Raw genomic sequence first — 25615 nt, forward strand, 5'->3', positions numbered from 1 at the left:
GCAGGCGCGCCCAGCGACTGCTCCCAAGCTGCCCACTCACCTGCTGCGGGCCATCGGTCGGCTGCGACTCAGCTGCCAGGCCCCAGAAAGAGGGTGTGGGGGGGAGGGGAGAAGCCCGCAGGAGTTAAAGGCACAGCCAGGTCAGCTCTCCAGGCCACAGCACCCTCCACAAAGGCTTTCAGCCCCACCGGGGCCTCTGCCTTCTCCGCCTCTTCCGGAAGCCAAGGGAAATTGCTGGGGTTTGCCAGGCACGGGCACTGCTCATTCACACGACTCATTCCCCCTCAGAACGACCTCTGAGGACCTCGTTCTGGGTTCTCTCTTCTTTGCCACACAAGAGACTCACATAACTGGTATGATCCCTTCTGTTATGCAGAAAGAGAAACTGAGGCACACACACAGACTGAGACCTGCCCCATCCTCCGGGCCAGTTCTTTTCCAGAACTCTCTCTTCCCACTCCATCTCAGAGATTCAAGTTTCTCGGCTCTTGAAAAAAAATTGTCGTTTAAAGAATCTGATCTCAAGGTATTTCCTTGGAAGATACTAAGGACAAAGGGCAAACCAGTGAGGGAACTTTGCAGGTCTCACCTTAACCGGATCAAAGGTAACATCGCCTCAGTGCCTTTCTTGCCCCAAACGCATAATCTAGTGATCTAATTGTGAGAAAACATTAGACAGACGCAAATCGAAGGATATTCTACCGGATACCTAGTCAAGGTGTCTCTAATCTTCAAAAGGGTCAAAGTCTGATGAAAATGCTTCGGAACCAGACAGAAGTGATGGCTGTGCGGCATTATGAGTATACTCAATGCCAATGAACTGCACACGCTAAAGCGGTTGGTTTTATGTTATGTGAATTTCATCTCAGTTTTAAAAAAGGGGGGTCGGGGCGCCTGGGTGGCTCAGTCGGTTAAGCGTCTGCCTTCGGCTCAGGTCACGATCCCAGGGTCCTGGGATCGAGCCCCGCATCGGGCTCCCTGCTCGGCGGGAAGCCTGCTTCTCCCTCTCCCACTCCCCCTGCTTGTGTTCCCTCTCTTGCTGTCTCTCTCAATCTGTGTCAAATAAATAAATAAAATCTTAAAAAAAAAAAAAGTAAAAAAAATAAATAAAAAAGGGGGGTCAAGTTCATGAAAGAAAGACAGGAGTGTCATGGATTGGAGCAGACGACACAGACATGACAAGCGATGCAATGGGACAGACAAGGGTCTCAGTGGGGGCACCTGGAGAAATCCGAATGAAGCATGGAGATCCGTTAAGGGTCGCAATCAATACTTTTCCCGGTTTTTGTATTTGTATTGTGGTTATATAAAATGGCTCCCTTTGGAAAGACTGAGGGAAGGATGTACAGGAGCTCTTTGTGCTGTTTTGCCACCTTTTTGTAAGTCGGAAATTACGTCACAATAAAAGGTTAAAAAAATAATCAGAGACACAAAGATGTGAGCAACAGAGTCTTCAACACCGAGTAACAACGTGACAAGCTGGAAACAATCGAAACGCCCATAAAGATGGCTAAGTCTGCGATTCTACAAAGTGAAACACAACACAGCTATGAAAAAATGGTGCTGATACAGTTCTGTGTCACACTGGAAAATCCTGTCCCCTGGTGACAAGGCAAGAAAGCCAGGTTAGTTGCACATGATGTCATGGGACCTGTAGTTTCCTTTGGGGATGGGGTCTGAGGTGGTTCGTATCTATTTCTGTGGACTTCCCACACGTTGCAAGCTTTCACCAACGAGTGGCTGTTACCGTCATAATCAGAACAGAAGAGCTGTTCCAGAAAATGGACCTTGCTGACAACTCTTTTGAGGGAGCCTCGCGTAGGTCAAGAGCCCGGGATGCTGTGCTGCTCACAGACTGGCCCCTTGCCAGGCCTCCCTACTTAGCAGAAGCTGCAGGGGCCACCTGAGGGGTCTTGCTTTGGGGGATGCTGTGTTCCCTTCCCGGGCAATCCTTTGCTGCCTGTCAAGAGAGGCATCTGAAGCACGATTTCAGGGAAGCTGGGACATCAGGAGGCAGGGCAGGTGACAGAGGGGACACCCAGAAATGGCAGATTGACTGAATCCACACTGACTCAAAGCCATGACTGTGGGATCCTCACAACCGCCCTGACAGGACGTGGGTGTTGGTACTGACACTTGGCAGAGGGGAAAACAGAGGGTCTGCGTGGCCAAAACAGAGGGTCTCCCGTTGGTCGTCGGAACCGGGGTGAGAACCAGTGTCTTCCTTCTGCCCAGGGCGTTTTCAATCCTCCTACAAATTCTCACTCTACCTGTGCTGACCACCAAGGCAGAGGAAAAAGCCAGAGTGGGAGAGGGAAGCCAAAGACCCCACAGGATGACTGTGTTCCGTGGCGAGCACTCTGGGATGACACTCAACCTCTTCACCAAGCTCGTAAGAACATTCCAGATCGGAGCCCAGCCCATCCACCAGATGAAGTTCCTGAGCAGGTAAGTGGACAAACATCCAGGTCAACTCTTGAGTCTGGACAGAAGAAAATATTCCAAATGCATCTGAGGCCTAAGAGAGGTCTGAAGGTCTGAACCCGCGGGGTCAGGAGGAGCCAACGGGGTTTCTTTCTCCTGGTAGGACCCAAGTTTGACTTTTGTGTGGATTTACTGGCGTGCTGAAGGCAAAGTTCTTCAGCTGGAGGTTTGCAGAGGCAGCAGTAATACCCACTTCAGGCCCAAGCGAACAAGAATGGTTGACTCCTGGGTAGGGGGCAGCGGCCGCAGCCAACATCTCTTGTAGGGAGGGTGTGGCTTGGGGCTTCGGGGGCCCCCTCTGGCAGGATGACACATGAACTGTAATCTGCACGACCCACCAGAGTCCCCAGAATGAACGGACCAGGCCTAAGGCTCCCGAAGGAGGCAGAGACCCAAGCACAGGCTTTGTAAGGACTCAGCTGAGACTCACGGAGCAAGAGCTCATTGTCTGCCCCCCCGCCCCGCTCCCCACATCATCAGACGGAGAAAGTTGGGGACACTGCTGCCCGCGCCACGTCCCTCCTCCTTAGATGGCCAGAGAACACTCTCTCTTCATCTCTACTTTCACGTCCTTTTCCTGCAACCCACAGCTTGGACAATACTTTTCTGTGCAACCCGGCACCGCCCCCCACAAAGTTTCACGAAACGATACTTAGTCCACAATTGTAACCCATTTTTAGTTATTTTTTAAAAAGGCCGCTGCACACCGACAAACTGGTCTCACGGATCATGAACCGTTTGTGACCGTGGTTTGAAGAGCAGAGGTCTAGCAGCGCTAACGTTTACTGAAGCCACGCCGGGTGCCGGACGCCATCCTCACAGTTCCGGTCACGACTCTCATTCAATCCTCGCCTTGACCTTGTGATTTAAGACAGCCTCCCTGGTTTGACAGGTGAGATCACGGAGGTTTAAGTCAGCGAAGGCCCAAAGTCACACTTGAAGGATGTCGCTGAGCAGGGCCTTGAACCAGAGACTGCGTGGGGCCGGGGCGTAAATGCCTGGTCACCAGGCTACGTAAGCTCAGCAGCAGAGATTCGGGGAATCCTTATGTCCACAGATCAGGACATGTGCTTCCCCCAGGGGCTTCTGCAAACACTCCTCCTTGGCTCCCGTGTGCACGGGTGGACCCCTGGGGGCGACTCCCGACTTGCTAGGATCCTCACGGCGGTCATGCCACCGAGGACTTGTTTCCTGAGGGAGAGGGTGGGGGGGATGAAGTCTCCACTCGGGGACAGCAGACTGGCCAGCGACTGGTTTCCGTGTCACTGTGAAGGCTTTATATCCACTGAACCCCTCGGTGCAGAACCCAGGTGGACAGATGAAATGTGGAGGATTGCCGGCCAGACTAACAGTGTGGCTCCCCGTCAAACCAACAGGCTTTTCTTGTTTGCTCAGCATCATTTGCTGGGGAGGCTGTGGGTGGTGAGGGGGAGAGGGGTTCCTGGTCGGCCCACCCCACCCAGCACCACGTGGGACCGTATCACTGGCAGGCATCAGGGACCAACCACCCCCGGGGGACCCCTGCACGCCCCACGGGGACTCTCGGACTTGAGCGCGTGTCAGTCTCCTGGAGGGCTGTTCAATCCAGACTGCTGGATTTCTGGTTCGGTAGGTCCGGGGCGGGGCCTGAGAATGGGCATTTCTAACAAGTCCCTAGGTGATGCTGACACTGCTGGTCTGGGGACCACACTCGGAAGCGCACGGCCTCAGGGCACCACAAGCAAGAAGATCCTTGGGAGGGATTCTAGCAAGATCTTCCTCTCTCCCCATTTCTTTGGTATTTAAGGACCCCTTCTATGTTGAGACCCCTGGCTCAGTTGGGTGGCTCACCCTTGGGGCTGATGCACTTACAAGCCCCGAGAGGAGAGGAACTTAAGGCCCGTTAGCCTGGCTGGGGGAGTCCAATGCAGCCTCCGGAAGCCTCCGGGTTCTGGGTGATGCCCGCCTCCCACAGTTCTTAGTCCCCCTCAGCAGACAGATCCCCGCAGCAGGAAGGTGGCTCATAACTTTCTTGGCGGCCGAGCCCGAATGAGAAAGAACTGGTCATTCCAGGTGTCTCGCTTTGGTTCTTCCGAGACGAAGTATTCCGCAGAAGAAACGGTGACACATGACTGCCACCCAAACTGATTTTGCGGGCACGAGGTCACCAAGCCTGGGCCCAGAGGCGGAGGTCTGCCTGGATGGAGGCCTATGCATGTTCAGCCCGGTTGCTAGGAGCACACGCCTGAGGTCGCCAGGCGGGGAGGAGTCACCTAACCCAGCTCGCCACTTCACCTTCCCCTTTGTCTTTCCCTGCCACGCTCCAGGGCCCACGCTCTGAAAGACCACGGCTGCCACGGGCTCAATGCCCAGTGCGCACCACCCAGCGCTGTCGGGGCGCCTGTGCCGGAGCCAAAAGCCGGGGCCACCTTTGTGTGGAGACCTGTCCTCTGTCCTCAGCCATCTGGGAAGACTGGGGGGTGCTCAGGGATGCCCGTTTTTTCCTGTGTGGGTGCCAGGCTGCGGGCCGATCACCCCACAGCCCCATCCCTAGTCACTGAGCTCCCGGCAAAACGTCTCCCGTCTTCGATGAAAGTGAGCGAGGAAAACCACAGGGAACCCGGGGTTTTCCTCTCTTCCGAGGGCAGCATTTCCCTCTGGCTGAAGGGCTCGGGAACATTCCTGCTTTCAGCCACAGGGCTTGTAAAAGCCCAGAGGTAGAATCGTACAGGATGTCGAAAGCAGCCTTGTTCTCTGGGAAGGATATGCATAGGACGCTCAGGTTTAAAGGATGAATTTCTATGTTTAGGACTCAATAAAAAAATAAAATCAGTATGTTTTCAGCACTATCTACTGCATTCCTCAGACAGTCCATGGGAAAAAGAACCAACCTGGGTCACTTCAAAAAAAAAAAGTTCCTTGAGGATGGAGTGTTTGGAGGGCATCCAAATATGCAAAAACATTCCCCCGGCAGGAGGACCAGAAGCAGCGCTGCCTCCCAAGGGACGGACGCCTGAGGGGCGGGAGCGGGCCAGAGCCCTCAAAACGGCTCCAGTCACAGCCACACTTCTTCACACACCTCAGTGAACCGTTAAAAAGGGAAAAAAAAAAAAAAAAAAGGAGCCCATGGGAAACAAATGCTATAAACTAGATTTCAACACTAGATTAAAAACACAACAACAACAACAAACCCGCTTCAGACCTCAGCCTTGACTTAGGGCGTCAAGAGAACAGGAGAGGCAAGCCGGGGTCGACTGCCTTGGGGACAGCCGTGGAGTTCTCTGGTGACATGGGACGGATGAGGAGGAGCTCCTCAAAGCGCTGGAATGCTCTGTTGGAGGTTTCCAGCGCCTTCCTCCGGCTCGACGCTGCTTTCTGCTGGGTGCGCAGAGGGAAACGGTCTCTCCCCCGTGCCGGGCGCTCCAGCAAACTCTGCAGACGGGAAGGTGTAACCTGGGATTCAGGCGGCAGAAGCCAAACAAGAGGCTGGGGCAGGGGTGGGCAGGCTCGGTCAAGGGCGGTTGGCTAACGCGTCCTTAAAAACAGCACAGCGGACACCTCGTGCAAGCGGAGGAACAGAAATAAATATCCTTTAAGAGCCACGGAACAGAGGCCCTACGCAGCCAGCGCGCCTGGCCCGGACGATCGGCTCTCCCTGAAGGCAGCACTGTGAGAGAGCATGGCTCAATGAGAACAGGTTTTGGAAAAATTTTATTGCATTTTGTTTCCATGTGGAAGCACGGACAGAAGTGAAAAGAGGCAGCATGTTCCACTTAACTGTTCATGGAAAAATCACATGGCTCGATGCGCTTCCTCCCTATCCTGGATTGGGTTTCATAAACCTTATCCCCTACCCCACCCCAAGCACAGGCTAAAAAAGGAGGTTTGTGGTGATCACTTATAAAAAACCAAATCCACGTGTACGAATTCACAGATGGTCAGTCCTCTGATTTCTGGGACTTCTGCATTGGCTGGGCCCTCCCTGTCCCTCGGCCTCCTCATCTCCCCACTCTCTTCCGGCCTTCCTCTTAGAAGGGGGATTTCACAGGGGAAGTGCCTCCAGGGGGCAAGGCCGGTTCCCGGGAGCGGGGTGGCCATCCGCCAGTTTTCGGAAGTCTGGGGGCCGTGATGCCGACCTTGCATCCCCGTCAGCCCCAGGCCAGGACGACGGCCTCCCAGGTTAAAATACAGGTAAGACATGGCTACGTGCACATGTAGGTGTCTAAAACATCAGAAAGGGAACCCGCTTTAGAGATTTACAAAATGGGGTGGAGGAGGTTCACGCGCGGGGGGATGTGGCCGTGTCACTCAGCATTAGCGCCGCTAACCAGCCACCTTGCGGGGAGGGGGAGGGGTGCTAAGAGTAAGCAGCCGTGACAAAGGAAACCTGAAATCGCATGATTTGTTTTCTCCTCTTGACTGTGTAAGGCATTTAGAGCTGGAAAAACGTCTCTCCTTCACACTCTTCCAAATAATCAGCAGGAATATAACTGGTGATTCGGAATACAAATAAGACCCCTTTGATACCCCCCCCCCCACCAAAGTCACTCAACACACCCAAGCCCATGGAGTACAAGGAGGCAAACCATGTCCACATTGGGGGATAAGGCCGCGGAGCCAAGGGCCCTTCTTAGGCTCCAGCCCTGATCCTGCCCCTTGCGGCCACAAGAGGTAAGCATCCGTCTTCGGTGATGTTTTAAGTCCCACGGGGGCGCCTGCCACGGCCTCCTGGGCAGCAGGAGGTCACGGCCCCCCCGCCTCTCCTACACATCCCCCACCAGGCGTCCGGGCTGGTCCATCCGCACACCAGCCAGCCGCTCCCTCAGTTAGTCGAGGCGGGCATGGCCCGGAGACCGCACCCTCCACGTTAGTCAGGCCAGACAGACAGCAGAGAGGAAACCAGAGGCCAGAGAAGTGATTTTTAAAAAAGGAAAAAAAGAAGAGCAGCTTCGGTCACCAAAAAATAGAAAGGATGATCTCTTAAAAATAAAACATGGGGACTTTTTTTTTTTTCTCTGCAATGCTCAGCCATTTTACTTGAGACATTAAAAAAAAAAGTTTGAGAGTAGTTGGTTTGCTTTTTTTTTTCGGTTACACATTCATGAGAACGGATGGGACGGTAGTGCTGTGCTGTGTGTCTGGGCGGCAGTGCTGGTCCTTCAGACCACATACTGGTATGGGTCTGCCTTCCCTTGGTCTGGCGTGGCAAAGGGGCTGGCCCAGCCTAGAGAGAAGGGGTGGCCAAAAACGGCTTTCATGTTCATCCATTTTGTTTTTTTAGCCCATCTTCTCTCTTCCTTTTTCAATTGTTCTATTCCCTGAAAACAAGAACAATCATACTTTCAGTCAAGCACTTTATTGCTGTGGTTTTTGGGGAGGGATGTCCATTAGCTTGAGGTGAATGAAGTCAATGCTTCCTTTTAAAGCCATAGAGCTGCCTACATCGTACATTTTTCTTCTCCTTCTCTCATCGAAAGTGTCAAAGGAAAAAAAAAAATTTGGTGGGGGGAGTGGGGGTATGTGGGCACATATTTACAAGTCCCTCCAGGAAGGGAGGGGAAAGTGAGCAAATCCACAGGCCGCTGAGCCAGGATTCCTACAGGCATGTGGATCCGGGGTGTTTTGCTAAGTGAAGGAGCCACATCTACGCAGACTGGGCTCCGGCCTGGTGCTGGGCCTGGCTGTGTGTGGGGCTGCTGGGAAGGCTTTGGGGCAAGAAGCCTCAGAGCTGGAAGGGGCTCGGGATCGTGACAGCCAATGCTGGCCTTTAATTTGGGTAGGTTCAAGTTTGACACGACTATGACCACTTTGCAGACAAAAAAAAAAAGGAACAAATGAAATGACCGCTCTGGCACTGTGGTCCCACCAGCCTGGGAGGTCAAGAAGCCCCCAGCCTAGCGGGGCGGGCAAGGCAGACCTGAGAAGGTCGACCAGGAGTCAGAGACCGTGGGTGAGGGGAGAAGCCACCACAGAGGAGGAAGGAAAGGGATTAGTAGAGGTTAGAGGGGCTGCCTGGACAGACAGCCAGCCCCAGACATGGCAAAGGTCTTCCTAGTGCTCCTCTGGGAAGACTCGAGACCAGAGGCCACCTCGGTGGTTGTCCAGAGCCTGGGCTGTTCCCCCCACTGAGTCGCACAGGAAAAGCAGGCTGGGGAGGGAGCCCGTTCCCTCCCTTCTCCCCTCTTCCGATGGAGCTGGTCAGCAGGCAGGGCCTGAGGATGTGCCCTTGCTCGGAGAACAGGAGAGAAGGGGCCTGGCAGGAGCCTGGCCGAGGGTCTGTCTGCCGCGGTCTCTGGTGAGGACGAGGAACCGGGAGGAGTCAGGAGGGGCCAGCCTAACTCAAGTCTCTGTTCAGGGCCAGGGAGCTGGGAGGGTCCAGGCCAAGGGGAAGACACGCTTTCCCCAGACACGCCCTTCCTTCTTTTCTGCTTTCCTTTCCAACACAATTCCCTTTAGGAATGGCCTGGAAGGAGAAGAACAGCTAGGGCCAGGGCTGTGTGTGTTTTCTTTCTGGCTCCCCCAGACCTCGGCCCGTGTGACCTGGCCGCAGGCAAGAGTGGGCCGGATGGTCACCTCTGGGTTCCCTGTGGCTCTTAGGCAGAGAAGCTGGTCACACCTACTGTTGGACACACAGCCGGGTCTACACTGTTGGCTACTATTTTTACAGAAACTCTTACAATGATATTATTATAAAAGATGAAAAAGTTGCTCAGAGCCCCCCCCCGCCCCATTCTAAACCATCGGGAATTCCCACGGATCCAAAAGATGGTGGCTTGGCGGCCAGGGAGTGCCAAACCCCGGATTTTCCACACCCGCAGGGAGGGGCCTGGGTGGCAGTGGCAAGGAGTCTGTCTCCCTACGAGCCTCCATCTGATGCTGACTAATCTGCAGGCCCAAAGCCGCCCCACAGGGCCTTAGATGACTGCCACCTGCCACCTGAGGGGGACCTTGGGAAGCCAGGAGGAGTGCCAAGAAGGGCCCAGGACCTCATGCCTCTCCTCCTCATACCAAACTAAGTGCTGCCCCTTCCTCCCGGGCCTCCTCACCTGGAGCCCAGAGCCAAAAAGAAAGAAAGGCCCACATCACAGCAATGGACTGACCACCTTGAGACTTTTGGACACTTAGGACAGACAGGTGGCTGTGGCACCAGGGGATTGGGCTCCAGTCCTGCCCAGCCAGCAGCCTCGAAGTTCCCAGCGAAGGAACTGTGGGTAGGGTGGAGGTAAGGGTTGGGGCAGGGGGGAAGGGCAATAGACGAGGACCAGAGCCAGACCAAGCAAAGGTACCCAATGGCCAAGTGAGTGCTTGTGGCCCACAGCTCAGGGATGCTTGAGGCAGGCTGTTTCCTGACTCTGCCCTCTGGACCTACGCATGGAGTCACCTACTCCAGGAAGTTGACCCTGCCCATTTCAGCTGGATTCAGGCCCCCTTTGTCCATCATCCTCTCTCCAGGCCTGTAGTCCTCAGATGGGAAGGGTGTCCCTGTGCCCAGTAGAGTGCCTGACACAGCACAGTGTGTAACAGAACCATCATGGGAAGAGGGAAGGACTTTTGGCAAAGGGCGCCCTTCACCAAGGCTGCTAGGTTCCATTCCTGGTGTGACCTGCTATGCCGGCCGCAAGGGAAGGCGTGTGTGTGTGTGTGTGTGTGTGTGTGTGTGTAAGATCCAGTGTCACTGCAAATGGAGGGATGTGGCCTGCACACCTCGCACCTGGGCCTTGGTCACTGGGCTCCCAGGTCTGGCCTGCATGCAGCCCTCCCAGCAGCACCTGCCCTGGGTCCTCCCCCAAGCCCAGGAGCGGAGGTGAGGGGGCAGGCTGCCCGCTTACCGTTTCATCTGTGCAGATGGAGTGCACCTGGGTCCCAAACATCACAGATGTGAAAATGAGAAAGAGCAGCCCCTCAAAGCACAGCAGGATGAGGAGGATCACTGTGGTAGGTGGTGAGAAGGAGCTGCACTCTGAAAGAGAAGGGTCGTGTGGGACTTGGAGCTGCTACCCATTGCCCGCTGTGCGCCACTCGATGTCCCCAGGGCTCCCGCCCTGCCTCCAGCCCCGCAGGACCCGGTTCCTCCTGGGTGCCATGTGTCCCTGGCCTCCAGGCCAGGGAGGGCACCATGCTGCCTCACATCTGGCTGCACCAGCACTCCCTCGGGGAAGCCCTTCTCCACAGGCCAGGTGCCTCCTGGGGCTTCCCCTCCTAACACCTCTTAACTGCTGCTCTTTTCCTGGCCAGTGTCTGTATCCTGCTGCCGTGCACAGTGCCCAGCACATGGAAGGACCCAGAAAAGCCTCAAGGCTGAGGCATGAAGATGAAGCCAGGGGGAGCCTCCTTCCCTCAGACAGCACAACACAGGCTGGACATTCCTGCACCTCTGCCTGCTTCTGGGGGACAGGAAAGGGCAGGTCCAGAGGATCACTCAGGGGTTTTGGGATTCAAAGTCTATGAGGGGGCAGTCTGGCTACTGGGCTTGGCCCTGAGCTAGGGGTGAAACAAGCCCCCTGGGAAACGCCCCTCTCAGGAGCATCTGCATCACTGAGACGGTCAGTCCAACCGGACAGCCGCCTGGCCAGAGCAGCTGCTTTCGATCTCCCGGCCTCTCTCTGAGCCCAGGCTGCCAGGGGGGTGTGACCTGAAATAAGTCCTTGTCCCTGTCCAGGCCTCCACCCCCTCCTCCTAGAGCAGCAAGGTTTGACCAGATGTGTGGTTCTGTTTTCAGCACCAGAAGCCTCTGTCTGGACCAAGTCTAAATCAGAAGCACCCCCAACTGGAGAGAAAAGCCGAGGGAGCTGTGGGAGACGGTGGGGGGGGGGGACTGAGGGAATGGGGATGACACTGGGAGACGGGGACCTGATCCCAGCCAATCTCCTGCCCCCGCTGACGGCTGCCTGGGCCTGTCACAGCCCGGCTTGTGGTGCATGTTTCTCGTTGCCCCAGGGTGCAGGCCTGTTGCCCTGGCTGGAGGGGTCCGATCTGGGAGGGCTGGGCTGGGCTTCCCTGGGCTTTGGGAACTCAGGGAATCTGGGATGCCCTGCCGCCTCCGTCGCGGGAGCTTCACCACAACGGGCCTGGAGACACAGCGCTGTCCAGGTGGTGAGGTGAGCCACATCTCATCCAAATGCCTTTATCTCCTCACGCTTCCCTCGGAACTCAACAATGCCTGCGGACACTTTCCCCTCTGGCTTCCTTGCTGGCAGGGCCTGGGTGGGCTGGCCCCCGTCGGCTCCAGGTGTGGCAGCCGCCTGCCTGGCCGCTGGGTGGGGTGATGGGCAGAACGAGGGTTCCACAGTCAGGCAGACACAGCAGGGTGAGGATCCTGGAGCCGACTTCCCACCATGAGCTCTTGCTAAGATGCCCCCACTAATAATCTGTGGCCCCTGCATCTTTCCTGTCCCGCACCCCGTGGAATCATGTTTGTTCCTGTCCTTGCTTGCTGTCTGCCTTGCCCACACCTGCAGCCCCAGGAGGCCGGGGCTTTGGCTCCCTGCTGTACAACCAGCCTTGCAGTGGTGCCCGATAACACAGGACTGTGGGCACATGGCTGGGGCTCTCTGCGCTTTAGTTCTCCCTTCGGCTGGGTGGCGTGGCTGAGAGCTCACGAGAACCTCCGCACAGGTCGGCCCGGGCCCAGCATGAGCACACGGCCGGTGCCCCCTGGATGGAGGCGCCTTGCCGCTTCCTTCCCCACCTCGGCTGCCCCGGGGCTGGGGCAGGAGGCAGAGCCCGGCGCCGTGGCCTGCTCTCCATCCCCACCCAGCTACACGGACCCTTCCCCTCCTGGGCTGGCCCCTGGGGACTACGAATGGAGTTGGGGAGGCAGGAACCAGACCCAGGAAATGTACAACTACCACTCTACCCTTCGTTAAACCTCAACTCAAAGCGCCCTCATTCTGGGGACACCCCCTTCCCTTCTTACACAAGCTGGATGTGAGACAGCTCGGCCACGGCTGAGCAGTCACGGTAGTCGCTGTCACACTGGGCCAATCGCAGGCTTCCACTCTGGGGACTGTCCTCCTAGCCTAGCGGCCACAGGCACCACTATCTCGACCCTCTTCCATCAGGAATCTTGACCGAAGACCACCAAGAACTCTTAGGGAGGACCCTGGGCCCCGGGGTCATTGAGGCAGGGCTGGAAGAGCCCGCTCCAGACTGGGGCTTGAAGCACGGCCCTCCTCTTAGACGTGTGAGCTTGGCCACCGACTAGACCCCTGCGAGCCCCAGCTTTTGTCACCCACTAAGTGGGAGCCTCTCTCCTGCCCTGCGGGCTTGTCGTAAGGTTGAAGTAAGGCGCTGCTCACCAAGCCCCGTGCACCCCAGCTGGCTCTCAGCGCTCAGTACTGACATGGCCCGTCAGCTGTGCTCCGAAAACAGAGACCTTCTGCCTCATAGACGGTCCAGGGCACACTCATCACTGCCTGAGTCTGTTAACCCGACAGCGGTGGGTGGGGGGCAGGGGGCGACGGGTTGATGAAACGTCCTTGTCAGACTCCACTGCCAAGTTGCCAAGGCCACGTCTGGAGTTGGACTGGATGGCCAGGGCCTAGCAGGGTGTGTGCACTCGCAGAACATTTACCCAGGAAAGTGCTGGGGCCCTGCCCAGCTCTGCAGCTTGACCTTCCCCGTCTGGCTGGTACCAGAACTGCAGCAGTCACAAAAACTGGGAGGCACGGTGACACCGACTGAACCGTGTCACCCGCAAAATTCACAGGTGGGAGCCCCACCCCCCATGTGATGTTATTTGGAAATGGGGCCTTTGGGAGGTGATGAGGGTTACGTGAGGTCAGGAGGGGGGTCTGTGGTGTTTTGTCATGGCAGCCCCAGCTGACTGAGACTCATGGGGTTCTCCTCCCCTAGGTGGGGCCAGGCCAGGCCGGGCAGGGGGCAGGTCGGGAGCTAGAGATCCCATCCTTCCCACAGCCTCCCCAGTTCTGGGGAACAAGAACAGCAAGCTAGTGCCCAAGAAGACAGTACGTACAGGAAGAGCGAGGTTCTGAAGGGTGGTGCAATGGAAAAGGAGGCCCATGTAATGCTTCTGCTCAAGATGTTTGTCTCAAGGACTGAGTGTGCGTGTGTGAGCTCTCGCCCAGCACGTGGCCTCTCTTAATTCCTCCAGCATCTATTAAAATTTTTTTCTCTTCTCTCTTATTTTTATTCTTCTTTAAAATCATAAAACTGCATTTGTTTTCCCAGCATCTATTTTTTCCCTCAGGGTCTGTGTGGTCTCCTGGCTGGAGTTCCTTCCTCAGCGTTTGTGCGTGAAATGGATTCCACTAAAGCAGGAAGGAGCTGCTCTGCGATCTCAGTGTGGCTTGGTGAAGAAGCAGTTAAAAAACACCCACAGAAAACAAAAGTTCAGAATGGAGTTCTGTGAGATTGGAATGAAATGACTTTTGGTTAAAGTGCCTCTTCTTCTTTTTTTTTTTTAAGTAGGCACCACACCCAGCGTGGAGCCCAACGTGGGGCTTGAACTCACGACCCTGAGATCAAGAGTCGGACGCACTCAACCAACCGAGCCACCCAGGCGCCCCTAAAGTGCCTCTTCTTAAAGACAAGGAGACAAAGGTTCTCTCCCTGGCAAGGCTCCCGTGCCCTGGGACGTGCTTCTTGCGGGGCACGCTTAGGCTAGAGGGTCTGTCCAGCTCACTACTTTACCTGTGGAACTGACTTTAGGGGGCTGCTTTTTTTCATGAAGCGAGATTCGGGCCTCTGCTGTCCCTTCCCTGGTCAGTCCGTAGGCTTGCAGCAGATCTAATAAAATGGGGTTGGCCCCTGGCACCATGACACAAACCAAGAGCCCGCCCCCCGTGGGTCGCACACTGTCCCTTGGAGCAGGATGGGGAGTTCTGGCACATACTCACTTGTCCAGTCTTCTTCAAAGCAGTGCAGAAAGTGGAATCCCACCATGATGAGGGCGTGCAAGGAAATGAGAGCTATGTACATCTGAAACAGGAAAGCAGGGCAGATGCCGTTGTTGTGAGAACCTTCTGACGGTGCGGGCTCCTGGGACAGGGGTGCTCAGGACCTCCCATCCCGGAACACTCAGTAAGGCTGAGGGCTGACTGGGAGAGAGCCAGGAGGCCTCTGGTGATTCCCCTAGGGGTCTCCCGCCCTGGCTCTGGGACCAAGGTGAGTGTGTGTCGAAGGAGAGACAAGCGCCCGTCGCCGGGTGTGACCTGGGCTCTAGGTGGGCCAGGGCGTTCCGGGCCGGTGGCTGCCCTGCACTTGAAAACTCAGGGTGCTGACTGCCAAGGGCTCTTCCAGCCCTCTTGCTAAATCTCTACCTACCTGCAGCTGAGGGAGGGCTTGCAGTCACCACCAAAACTGGCTTCTGTAGCTACTTAGCCTGGACACTTTGGGTGGGAGCCCAGCACACAGCCCTTGCTTAGAGACGATCGACTTGAGCCAATGTGCTAGGTGCTCAAGTGGAGGGCTTAGGAACAGGCACTTGTTGAGCCCAGGAGCGCTCTGGCGGGAAGGCGGAGGCCTACACGGCCAGGCAAAACTCCGAACCAGCAGCACAAGACACTGCAAGTGCCGAGAATTTTCGAAGGACCGAAGCGCTCCGTTGCTCCACGGAGGGTGGGGCAGGCCTGGGAAGCTGACTTACTGTAAACAGGACGAAGTACTTCTGGTTGTTCTCGCCGACACAGTTATTGACCCAGGGACAGTGGTGGTCCATCTTCCGAATACACCGCTTACAAACGCTGAAAGGGCCCATAAGGCAGACCTTCAGGGGTGTCCTCACGGCGGCAGGGGCCCGAGGAGAGCAGAGAACCTACCCCCCAGCTCTACTCCGAGCACAGGGCCTCCTCGGGCACTGCCTGGTGGACTGCTGGGGGTGTGGCAAAGAGCCTGGAAGGCGGGGTCAGGACCCCCAGGGTCCCACTCATTCCCAACAGGGGACAGTCATTGGTCAACAAGGCCCCTTCTCTTGTTTGACATGAAACAGGGTGGCACCGAGGGGCTGAGCAAGAGGCTGCTCTCTGGTGCTCACAGTGAGCCGCAAGCTGGTTTACTGAGAGGATAGAGCGAAGAGGCGGTTTACAGAAAACAGGTACTCCCAACTTCCCCCAAACACCCAAAATCCGAGGGCCAGGGGCCAGCTGGGAGGGCGTGGCTGACCGCAGAGGGCGCTGGGAGAGGAAGAGTGGGCTCAAGGGCAGGATGTCTTGGCGGCAGGAAGTGCCCCTCAAGAACCTTTCAGCTGGAAAGTAACCACCACTTAGCTGCAAAAGCAGAATGCATTTGAGCTTAAGTGTTGATCAGAAATCCCATTAATTTGCAAATTGCTAACTTGTAACTGGGCTCCTTTTGGGACTGGGACTGTTTCAAGCTTATCCGACAGCAAACATCCCTTTTTGGAAAAAATAATCTGAAACAGGAGTGCAGGTTCCTGGGGGCTTGAAAGCACCTACTCCCCAAACTCGGGTTTAGACACACCCCTTTGCCAACAGATAGCCTCACCAGATATGGGTCCTGTCTCAATTTAACATAGGCTCCTTGAAATGATCTTGGGGGTGTCATTTGTTCAAAACAGTTTTAAATACTGTAAATATAAGCCCGGGAATAATACAATTAAAGTGTTTTCTGTTTTGAAAGCCCCTTGGCTCACACCAGCTTTTCTTTCCACTAGTTTTCACAGCTAACTTTATCTCAGGTTCTGGGCTGTGGCGGGTGGACCCTGGTGGAAGGGCTGTGTCACGTTCCGGCGTGGGGAGCTCACACCTGCCAAGCTCTGGCTGGCCGCCCGTCCGGGCAGGGAAAGCACAGGAGGAGCTCTCCTGGGAGTGGAGGTGAGCTGCTCCCCAGACTCCAGGCCAGGAAGCACAGACCACTCTGAAGGAGAGCCCCACGGCTAGGCCATGGCCAACTCGGAGCTGCGGGCTCATCCACACCCCAAGGAGGACGTGCAGCCTTTTCTGAGCAGGGCGTGAGCTTTGGTGGTAAGGTAGGCCTGGGCCTGCTGAGCTACCTTGGTCAGAATGGCCAAACTTGGAGCCTCGGGTTCCCCATCCACAGAAAGTGTTGTAAGGACAAGGTGAGGACTGATTGTGGGGGCCTGGCCAGTCTCCACCCTGGTTCTGTTCCACAACTTCGAAGGTCCTCACTAATATAGGGGGGAATGGGCACATCTCAGAGAGGCTGGCCCAGCTCTAGAATCTCCCTGGGAGCCAGGAGGGCAGGGGAAGAAGAGGCATGAAAGGGACACAGACAGAAATAAAGAGAAAGTCAGGTACCCGTCTCTCTGTGTGCATGTGTTACTAATTAAAAAAGTACATATGAATATGTATAGTATAGATTTCAATTAATAACACTTGTTCCCAGGATATAATTTTAAGAGTACAGACAAGTAGAGAGTGAAGACTGAGCCGCTCCCTGCATCCTGGGCCTCAGCCACCAGGCCCCACGTTCCCTCTGCAGAGCCACCTTGCACGTCCTTCCTCAGCTCTGGGATCTTAGCTCCCTCCCAATCTGAGGACCAAACTCCCAAGGTTAAGCCCCTCCCTGCCCCAGGCTCCTGAGCCCTTTCTCCTCCATCTGTGCCTCCTTCTGCAAGGGGTTTCTAGTGGGTGCTCTGAGGCAGTGTTTGCTCAGCAGCAGAGAGCTGCCAAGTGGCCTGACATCCTCTGAAAGCCGCCTGAGTTTCAACGAGCTCTCAAGCAAATCCATCCTTTGCTCTCCTCCCAGCCTCTAAAGAGCCCCGGCGTGCACCCCAGGAAGTGGGTTTCACGGTGGGCTACGTGTCACTGGGCGGCCACGTCAGAGTGCCTCCTCCTCCTCCAGGGAGCAGGGACAAGCGAGCAGAGCCGCTGAGAGTAGAAGTTGGCCCAGAGTGCCCGGCTCTGAGCTTCCTGTCTGCAAAGGCATGCAGTATTGTTCAGAAGCTGGCTCTGGGGCCAGGCGGGGTGCATGTGGGTGGGGAGTCCATCCATGAGCATGGTGAGGGCCCCGATCAGGCACCGTCTCACACACGGCTCACAAAACCACCTGCCCAAATGGTTCTACATTTGGGGCTTGGAGAACACCAAGGGCAAGGCCTGCCCGTGTCCCGCCCACCTGCTCCACCTTGGGCCCTATCCATCCTGAGGAAGAAAAAATGTGGGCCTCCCACAACCCCGGATACCCCAGTGGGGAATCGGTCACCTCAGAGCCAGCCCTCTTCCCACTCCCAGAGGCTGGGTGGGCAGCGGGGCTCCAAGGTGTCCCCTCCCCAGACACGGGCCCTTTCCCTCTCTCCTCTCTGGGGCTCCTTACTGCTCTTTCCTTCCTGTGAGCACCAGCCCTCTCCTGAGCCTCCTCTTGGGCACCCCTCGCTGCCCCTTTGCGAGACGCTTTGGGCAGGTGCGCTCCTGGGGCTCAGGCACCGCGGGCTGGGAGCACGTCCCAAGCTGCAGGAACAGTCGCTGCAAAGACCGAACATCTTCCACGGAGGCATCTTTTGATGTCCCTGCCTTTAGGGTTTCCTGAGCCCCTTCTGTGTTTTTAAATCAATGTTCTAGAAGAAGGCAATGCCCCTCCTTTCCCTCTTCCTCCAGGTTCCCTGCCATTTTTCAGGCCCCGAAGTACTTCCTTCAAAAGCTTGGTACAGCCTGACAAGCTCATTGGCTCACTCAGGCTCTTGGTTCTCAGGCCCCAAAGTTGCTGGCTGGGGCTCTTGCCCAAGCCTGGGTGATGGCCCACTGTGGAAACATAGCTGTGTCCCCGAGGGCCTGCGTCTCCCCCTACAGAGACACTTACCAAACTGTATCGGGGTGGAAAAGTGCACCTGCCCTGCCTGAGCGGGAGGCCCAAGGGTCAGGGCCACGTCTAATCCACCGCTACGGCCCAGGGCCAGGCCCAGGACCTCCTTAGCAAGGGGGAGCTGAGTGCAGTCCCTGAAGCTACAGATGGGGAAAGAGCAGGCCTGCGAAGCGGCTCCATCGCATCAGACTGGGACGCCCGGCAGGGCACGAGCAAAGAACAAAGCTAGAGGGCACCAGGTGGACCCTGCTCCACGTCCAGGTTTTCACCCCACACCTCCTGCAAAAAAGCCTCTACCACATCATGGTCCCAGCTCTGCAACAATGTTGGGTGAGGAAGCCTGGTGCGGCGGCGGCGGAGAGAACACTGCTCTCAATCCCCATGTGGGGCCCTGGGCAAAGCATCTTAGCTTCTCCGAACCGCGCTCTGCAGAATTAGTCCCCATCTCCCAAGGTTAGAGATGATGTAGGTAAAATGCTTTAAAAACAATACTAGCGCTACATAAATTTTACTGGTGGTCACAACCATGAGAGAGACAACATAAGAATCTGGCAGGGACCCTAAGCCATCCGTGACTGTCTCAGCCTCAGCGTGTTTGTGGGGGTGGGGGCTTTGGGGAGGGGTGTGAGGCTTTGCCAGGGGCACAGGTCGCCACCTCTTTGTGCAAGAGCAACCTAACCCTTAAGCCCAACACCATGGCTGTCCACGTTAGCATGAATGGCTCCCTCTCCAGGATTTCCACAGGCCTCCATGGTCCTCAATGCCAGGACGAAAGCAGCCCGGCGTTCCAGAATGCCTCTCGGTGGAAAGAAGACGCACCCACACACCACCGGGCTGGAAGGAACATCTACACATCCAGGGTCAGGGAGCATCTGCGGTCAGGGAATGGGGATGGATTTAAATTCCACGGGGCTCTGTTAGGAGGAGAGGATGCAAAGAGCCAGGTGCGCACTCACGCACACAGACACGCGCCTTCACTCGAGCAGGGACACTGACTCCGACTCTCTCGAGCCAGGCGGCAGGCCTCTCGGCTTAAGCAGTCATAAACCCAGCTCTGTCTGGTGTGCTGGGGATGGTGCTTATCCCGAACTGCGGGTCCCCAGATGGCCTGGGCCGCCGCAAGCCCTCCCAGAGAAGTGGTCATCAGCACACGCTTCCTGATGCGGGAGCAGGCGACACACAGGCATCCTCACTCGACTTCGTCTGAATCAGCAGCTCTTGTTTTGCTCAAGCTGATTTGTTTACTAGCACTCAAGAATACCTCCCTCGGATCATCCTGGGGAGAGAGGCGAGGAGGAGGCGGTGAGCAAAATGCCAGGCAGTGGAGGCAGCCGAGGGCTCAGGGAGGGAAGAGAAAGAACCACTGTGGTCACCCGAAAGTTCTTTCCTACAAAGCTCGAGCCTCCCTGTTGCTGGTCCAGCCTGGAAGCCCAGCGCGCCCGGCCGCTTGCACACGCCTCTACTAACTAATGGCTTCTGCCGGGGGAGCCAGCGGGCTCCCACAGTTATTCATGTCTCACCTTCACGACAAGCTGCCGGACAACAACCCCCTTTGCAGAGGACAGAGCTGAGCTCGGAGAGATGTGCTGCTTGGTCCGCGGCCCCACAGCGTGGTGGGGGCACTGCTGGGCTTCCAGCGCTGACCTCTCCAACTCCGAGGCGGGAGCCGGCTCAGCACACTGGGCTGCCCAAAGTTGGGGCCTGGGGAACCACGTAAGCAGACGGGGCCCCTTCACTCAGGCAATGAAAACAGCTGGCTTCCCATGCCCCGGGTAACAGGAAAGGCTAGACAGGCGCCTCCACCCCAGGCACAAGCAGCAAGCCCTGAATTCGTCTGTAACACAGATCTCAGAGGTAAACTGGCCCCACGCTGGGCTCGGCTTCTCCAAGCTGCTGGAAACCCCACGGGAGACAGCAATTAACATAGGCCCTGTCCAAGCTCCTCAGCCGTCACCCTCAAGAGAGGCCAACTAGTTGGGGAGGTCGCCGTCTCTCTCTGACGGAAAGACATAAGTACAATTCCATCAGACCACACAAGTCACCCCCAAACCGGAGTTCGAGTGGAAAGAGCCCTGGACCGGAGCCGCAAACACCGGGCCCCACGCCTGTCTGTGGCTCTCACCAGGAGTGTGAGCTCGGTGTGCCCCTCCCGGCACCCCTCCCCCCGGTCTGAGAAAAGGACCAAGTGACACCAAGTGTAATTTAGCATTTAAAGTCCCCTTGTAGTGATAAAATGCAGTTTTTAGCTAGATGCCTTCTCGTTGAGAAGACTCAAAACAACAAAGACATCTGAAAACCAAAGGGAAAAATCACCACACACGAGATGGGGAAATGGCTTTTTGGGCCGAATCCTACAATTGTCACAACCTCGAGGAGTTTTGTTTTAAAGAAACATCTCCACTCAGGCACAGACCCTTCGTTTCCCTCTGAAAGTCAAGTGAGTAGGACCCACCTCTTAAATGGGTCAAGTACTGGGCACTCAGAATGATTTTCCAAACCTCTGTCTCCTGTGGCCTTAATAAATAAAGCTGTGAGGTAGGAAGAGCAGGAACCCCTTAATTTTAGAGCTACAGAGACAGAGGTGGAGACAGTCAAGGGCCTGGCAGGGTCCTCCATCAGGTCTCAGGACAGGCGTCCTGAGCCCAAACCAAACGCCCTTTCCAATCTAGTGAGCTCATGGAGATCGGGGCTCAGTCACAGTGGTCACGTGCCCAGAGTAGGGGACGTTCAGAAGTCCTGCTGCTGATGGCACTCGTGCGGGAAGCAGGTGTGGGGGGTGCTGCTCCAGAGCACGTGAGAGGTGGGGGAGGGGAGGAAGCGGGCCGGGGATCGGGGGTGGAAGCGGGGGGGACATGTGTACCTGCAGTGGTGGGCTCGGTCGGGCTTGATGCTGCAGCATTTCGGACACTTGTACACCACCTGTCCAGGCTTCAGCTGTAAACTCTCGATGAATTCTTTAGTGGCATTTCCTTTGGGCACCGCCCCCTGTCGGAAAGAGAAAAGGCATCAGGGCTGGGCTTCCAGCAGTTCTGATGCTCCACGGTGCAGATGGTCACTTGGGAGTGGCAACTACCCACACGGACAGGACATCTTTACCCCAACAACATGTGTGTTCAGAATTATGCCAACACCGATGGACACTTACGGACAAAGAATTTTCCGGAGGAAAAGTAAATGATTTTTCTAGAGTGAACAGTTACATTGTTCCTGATAATTTTTTATAAAGATTACTTATTTATTTGAGGAGAAAGAGAGAGAGAGAGAGAGAGAGGGAGGGAGAGAGGGAGCATGAGCAGAGAAAGGGGCAGAGGGAGAAGCAGGCTTCCCACTGAGCAGGGAGCCCAATGTGGGGCTCAATCCCAGTACCCCAGGACCATGACTTGAGCTGATGGCAGATGCCCAACTCACTGAGCCACCCAGGCACCCCATGTTCCTGATAATTTTCTATCTTCATCTTAGTGAAATAGTTTTCATTGAATCCATTCTTTCCTATGTAAATATTACTGTGAGGATTTGACTCACCGATTACTTTTTAGTCTGCGTTAAAATTTCCCAGTAACAGCTTTGGCCTTTTCGAATATTCATTGGCGGGCATCGCACCTGACAGTTCAGTTTTCCCAGGCCTAAGTTTGCAGCTCTGAACTGTTTAAACTAGAATCGGGTTTTATTTTTTACCAATCCTACTGTTGTGAAGCATCGGTAATCTATATTTGGTTCTTATGAATCCAAAAGCAACTGTGAGCACTGCCCTCAGATCTGACTTGCTTTTTGACCAGAACTGCCCTCCAATTCTCTATCCCATCCTTTTCATATGCTTGTGAATACCTGGCGTTTTGCTCTGTCAACACCTTTGGGTGGCAGACCCAAAATACCACCAGAGTCTACTGGGGCTGGTGCTCGTCTGAGCAGAAGGAAAACAGGCCGTGTCCAGGCCTCAGCCAGGTCCCAGTAACTGATCCTCACCAGGTGCCTACTTGGTGCTCACTGCTATGGATTCAGGAATCAAACAAGGTGGCTGTCCCAGCAGGCTCCGGGTCTTTCGGAGAGTGACAACAATTCTAGAAGCCACTGTGCTGCCGCCAACTAGCCAAGGCAACCACAGAAGTTTCTAGAGGTGAGGGCTTTTTTTGGTTTTGTTTAAGTAGGCTCCATGCCCAGTGCGTGGAGCCCGACGTGGGGCTTGAACTCACGACCCTGAGATCAAGACCTGAGCTGAGATCAAGAGTCGGATGCTTCGGGCGCCTGGGTGGCTCAGTTGGTTAAGCGACTGCCTTCGGCTCAGGTCATGATCCTGGAGTCCCTGGATCGTGTCCCGCATGGGGCTCCCTGCTCGGCAGGGAGTCTGATTCTCCCTCTGACCCTCCCCCCTCTCATGTGCCTGCTCTCTCTCACTCTCTCTCTAATAAATAAATTAAAAAAAAAATCTTTAAAAAAAAAAAAAAGAGTCGGATGCTTCACTGACTGAGCCACGCGGGTGCCCCTCAAGAGGTGAGGTTTAAGGATGGTCCTGAGGCACACACAGAGGTTTGCCAGGTGGGCCTGCGGGAGAAAAGGGACTGTGGCCGGCGGAGGGGCATAGGGAAAGACAAAAAGGTGAGCGTGAGCACGGCACATCTGGGGGACGGTGAGAAAATCAGCACGGCGGGGCCCCGGGCATGCAGTGGCAGCAGAGAGGCTGGACTAATGGGCAGGGGCCAGCTTGAGCAGAGCAAACGCCAGGCCTAAAGGCTGGGGCAGGATTCTCCTTCATGGGCCACCCAGAGCCATCAGGGAACATCTCGAGGATGACAACCCAGTTGCCTCTGCTGTGCGGGTCAGATAAGAAAAGGGAGAGCAGAGAACCCCACAGAGCAGTTAGGAGGTTACTGCTGATGGCCCAGTAAGTGAACACAGGGGTGGAGGAGAAGTGGGGAGGGAATTCAGATCCAAACAAAAGGGGCAGGGAACGAAATGAGTCCCGTGGTGGGGGAGAGGGCGTGAGAAGGGAGAAGAACACGAATGGGTCTCACCTAGAGGAGCTGGTGAATGGCCGTGCCTGTGAGGCTCCAACCCGACCTGCAGGAAGGGCTCAGCTGAGGCTCGCCACAGAGACAGTGCTCAGCACACAGCAGCGCAGTGGACTGAATGTTTGCGTCTCCCCCAGATTCACAGGCTGAATCCCCCAGTGTGTGGTATTAGGAGGTGGGGCCTCTGGGAGGTGATGCGGTCACAAGGGTTCCGCGAGGCGATTAGGTCATGGGGTGAGCACCTTATAACAGGTCCTCAGGGCTCCCTCCCCCTGCCTGCCACGTGAGGACACAAGAAGTGGCCGCCTACGAACGAGGAAGTGAGCCCACCCCAGACGCGGAAGCTGCCCGGACCTTGATCTTGGACTTCCCAGCCTCCAGAGCTGTGGGAGATAAATTTCTGTTGGTCAGAAGCCAGCCAGTCTCTGGTGGTCCCGAACGGACTGAGCCAGGTAGCCTGTATCCTGGGTCGTGCGTGGGAGACAACACGCAGCTTTAACAAGCTACGGGCACCCAGACTCTGATGCAGAGCTACCATACAAGAACTGTCAGCCGTGCGGCCCAGGCACTCGCATTTTTTTAAAAGCTCTCAGCAGGGCTGAGAACCACTATGCTAGACCAGGGGCTCCATGACTGGATCTACCTTGTTCAGCACCAGAGCCCCTAGCCCGGAAAAGGTCTATCGGTTTCTGGCATGGGGTGAAAGGAGCAGTGAAAGCAAGCAGAACAAAAAAGAAGGGAGCCAAGGGTGCCAGCCTTGGTGGTGGTGGTGGTGGTGGGGGGTTCCAGCAGTGTGGCCCAGCTCCCTAGCAAGAACTGGGTCTAACACTGGGTCGAGTCACAGCTCTGGGGTGGGACTGCTCCACACCCGCCATCCAAGGTCGAGGTGACACCAGGCTGCTCTCATCAGTGGGCAGCCACGAGCTACCACCATCAGGGAAGCTGATGAACAACAGAACCGGGGACCACTCCCAAGTCCCAAAGGGGCCCGGGAGGGGGAGCGACAGTGTGGTCTACTAGAGTGGGTAAGGTGGGGATTTCAGGGCTGACAGAGCATCCCTGGCCTCCCCAGAGTGGGGCTGATGGACTCTAACACGCTAAGGGAGGGGTTCCCAGGGTAGAAGAGATGAAAACTGGGTGTCAGAACCTTTCCCACAAAGAAGGAATTCTGGGATAGGAAGAGCCACTGAAGAAACAGCAAGAACTTGGGAAATGCTGATGAGGCAAGGGAGCTGGAGTTTCATCTTTCGCTAAGAAAATGACTCACAGGGGACAAAGATTCTAGTTACGGAAACTGCAAAGACAAATCAATGAACAACTCTTCCTGAAAATCTACACCCCACCGAGCACTGTGGGAAGTGCAAGCAAGCAATGGGGGCCTGGGTCTCAAACAGCGGGTGGGGCAGGCCCCCAGGTACCCCGACACAGCAAGGAGGCTGAGCACCTAGTGAAAGGCATGGCCACCAGGACAACAGGAGCTGGGCTGGCGACCCGGGAAGGCCCAGGAGGATCCTGGCGGGTGCAGCAGGACAGAGGCACCTGGGAAGGGAGACAGTCCAAGCAGTGGCCAGAGGTGGCCTGTCCAGGGAGTGCCGGGTAGAACAGAAGCACTGGAGCGAGAGGGTATGTGCGGGGGGTGTCTTTCTGGCAGCGGAGAAAAGATTCAGTACCGCAGTTCAATTATGGGAAGATTTTCTATTTGTCTCAAAGAGGTCCCGGGGTGCCTCTCTGGGGAGGCAGGGGGAGCACTCTGTTCCCGTCTCCTCCTGCCCCTCACCCCACCCCTCCTGTGGCTCTCTGCTGGGCTCCCCAACTTTCCCCTGCTGACCCCTGTCACCAGCTCTTTATCTGTTACCACCCGCGCTTTCCTGTCTCATCAAGGACCTGCTCATGCCCGAGATGGGCAGCACATGGCTGACTAGGAACAGAGCTGTGCTTTCCCACTGGTCTGCCTGAGCGCCATGGGGCAATAGACAAACAGGGAACGAGAAAATCCAAAGGACTGCTCATCCACAGGAATGCTCTTCTCATTGGTGGAGGCTCAGGACTTGGAGTGGGACAGAGATGCGGTCCTGAGAAGAAACTTCTGGTACACAGGCACTGTGGGCACCAAGGTGCTGAAAACTACACGTGATTCAGGGTAACCATCACCTCGTGGTGGCGGGGAGGCTGGGAGAGAAATGGAGTGGGGCGGGATGGGAGGGATACAAAGAGTTTGCTAAACTGTCTTTATGATGTTTTACTTATGAGGCTGGAGGGGAGTGAAGATATCATATCATCATATCATCGTACTATCCTTTATATCCTTTCAATTGTCGGAAGTGTGTCATTAAAATTTTTTCTAAAAGTTCAAAAAAGTAGAAAAAAAATCTGGTCTGCAAAATGCAGGCAGGTGGCAGAAAAGC

At 55.8% G+C, this 25615-nt stretch overlaps 1 protein-coding gene across 7 annotated transcripts in view; it reads right to left on the reverse strand.

Annotated features, from left to right (window-relative positions):
- The window catches only part of ZDHHC3 (zDHHC palmitoyltransferase 3), a 55062-nt gene that overhangs the window by 2527 nt on the left and 26920 nt on the right, over window positions 1-25615 (reverse strand). For 3 of the 7 annotated variants that reach the window (XM_081816483.1, XM_081816472.1, XM_081816474.1), the window contains 5 exons: window positions 21065-21189; window positions 15071-15167; window positions 14322-14403; window positions 14116-14211; window positions 10293-10423 (listed from right to left, as the gene is read on the reverse strand). In XM_081816483.1, the coding sequence (XP_081672609.1) occupies window positions 10293-10423; window positions 14116-14211; window positions 14322-14403; window positions 15071-15167; window positions 21065-21189 (531 nt within the window). Of the gene's footprint in view, window positions 1-40; window positions 366-6161; window positions 7782-10292; window positions 10424-14115; window positions 14212-14321; window positions 14404-15070; window positions 15168-21064; window positions 21190-25615 lie in introns of those variants that run through there. The other 4 variants (XR_014144375.1, XM_081816493.1, XM_081816505.1 and 1 more) reach the window with 4 other exon arrangements.

The sequence above is a fragment of the Leptonychotes weddellii genome, chromosome 1 (assembly GCF_054177405.1).
Source record: "Leptonychotes weddellii isolate Sample4059 chromosome 1, ASM5417740v2, whole genome shotgun sequence".
In the NCBI taxonomy this organism is placed as follows: Eukaryota; Metazoa; Chordata; class Mammalia; order Carnivora; family Phocidae; genus Leptonychotes; species Leptonychotes weddellii.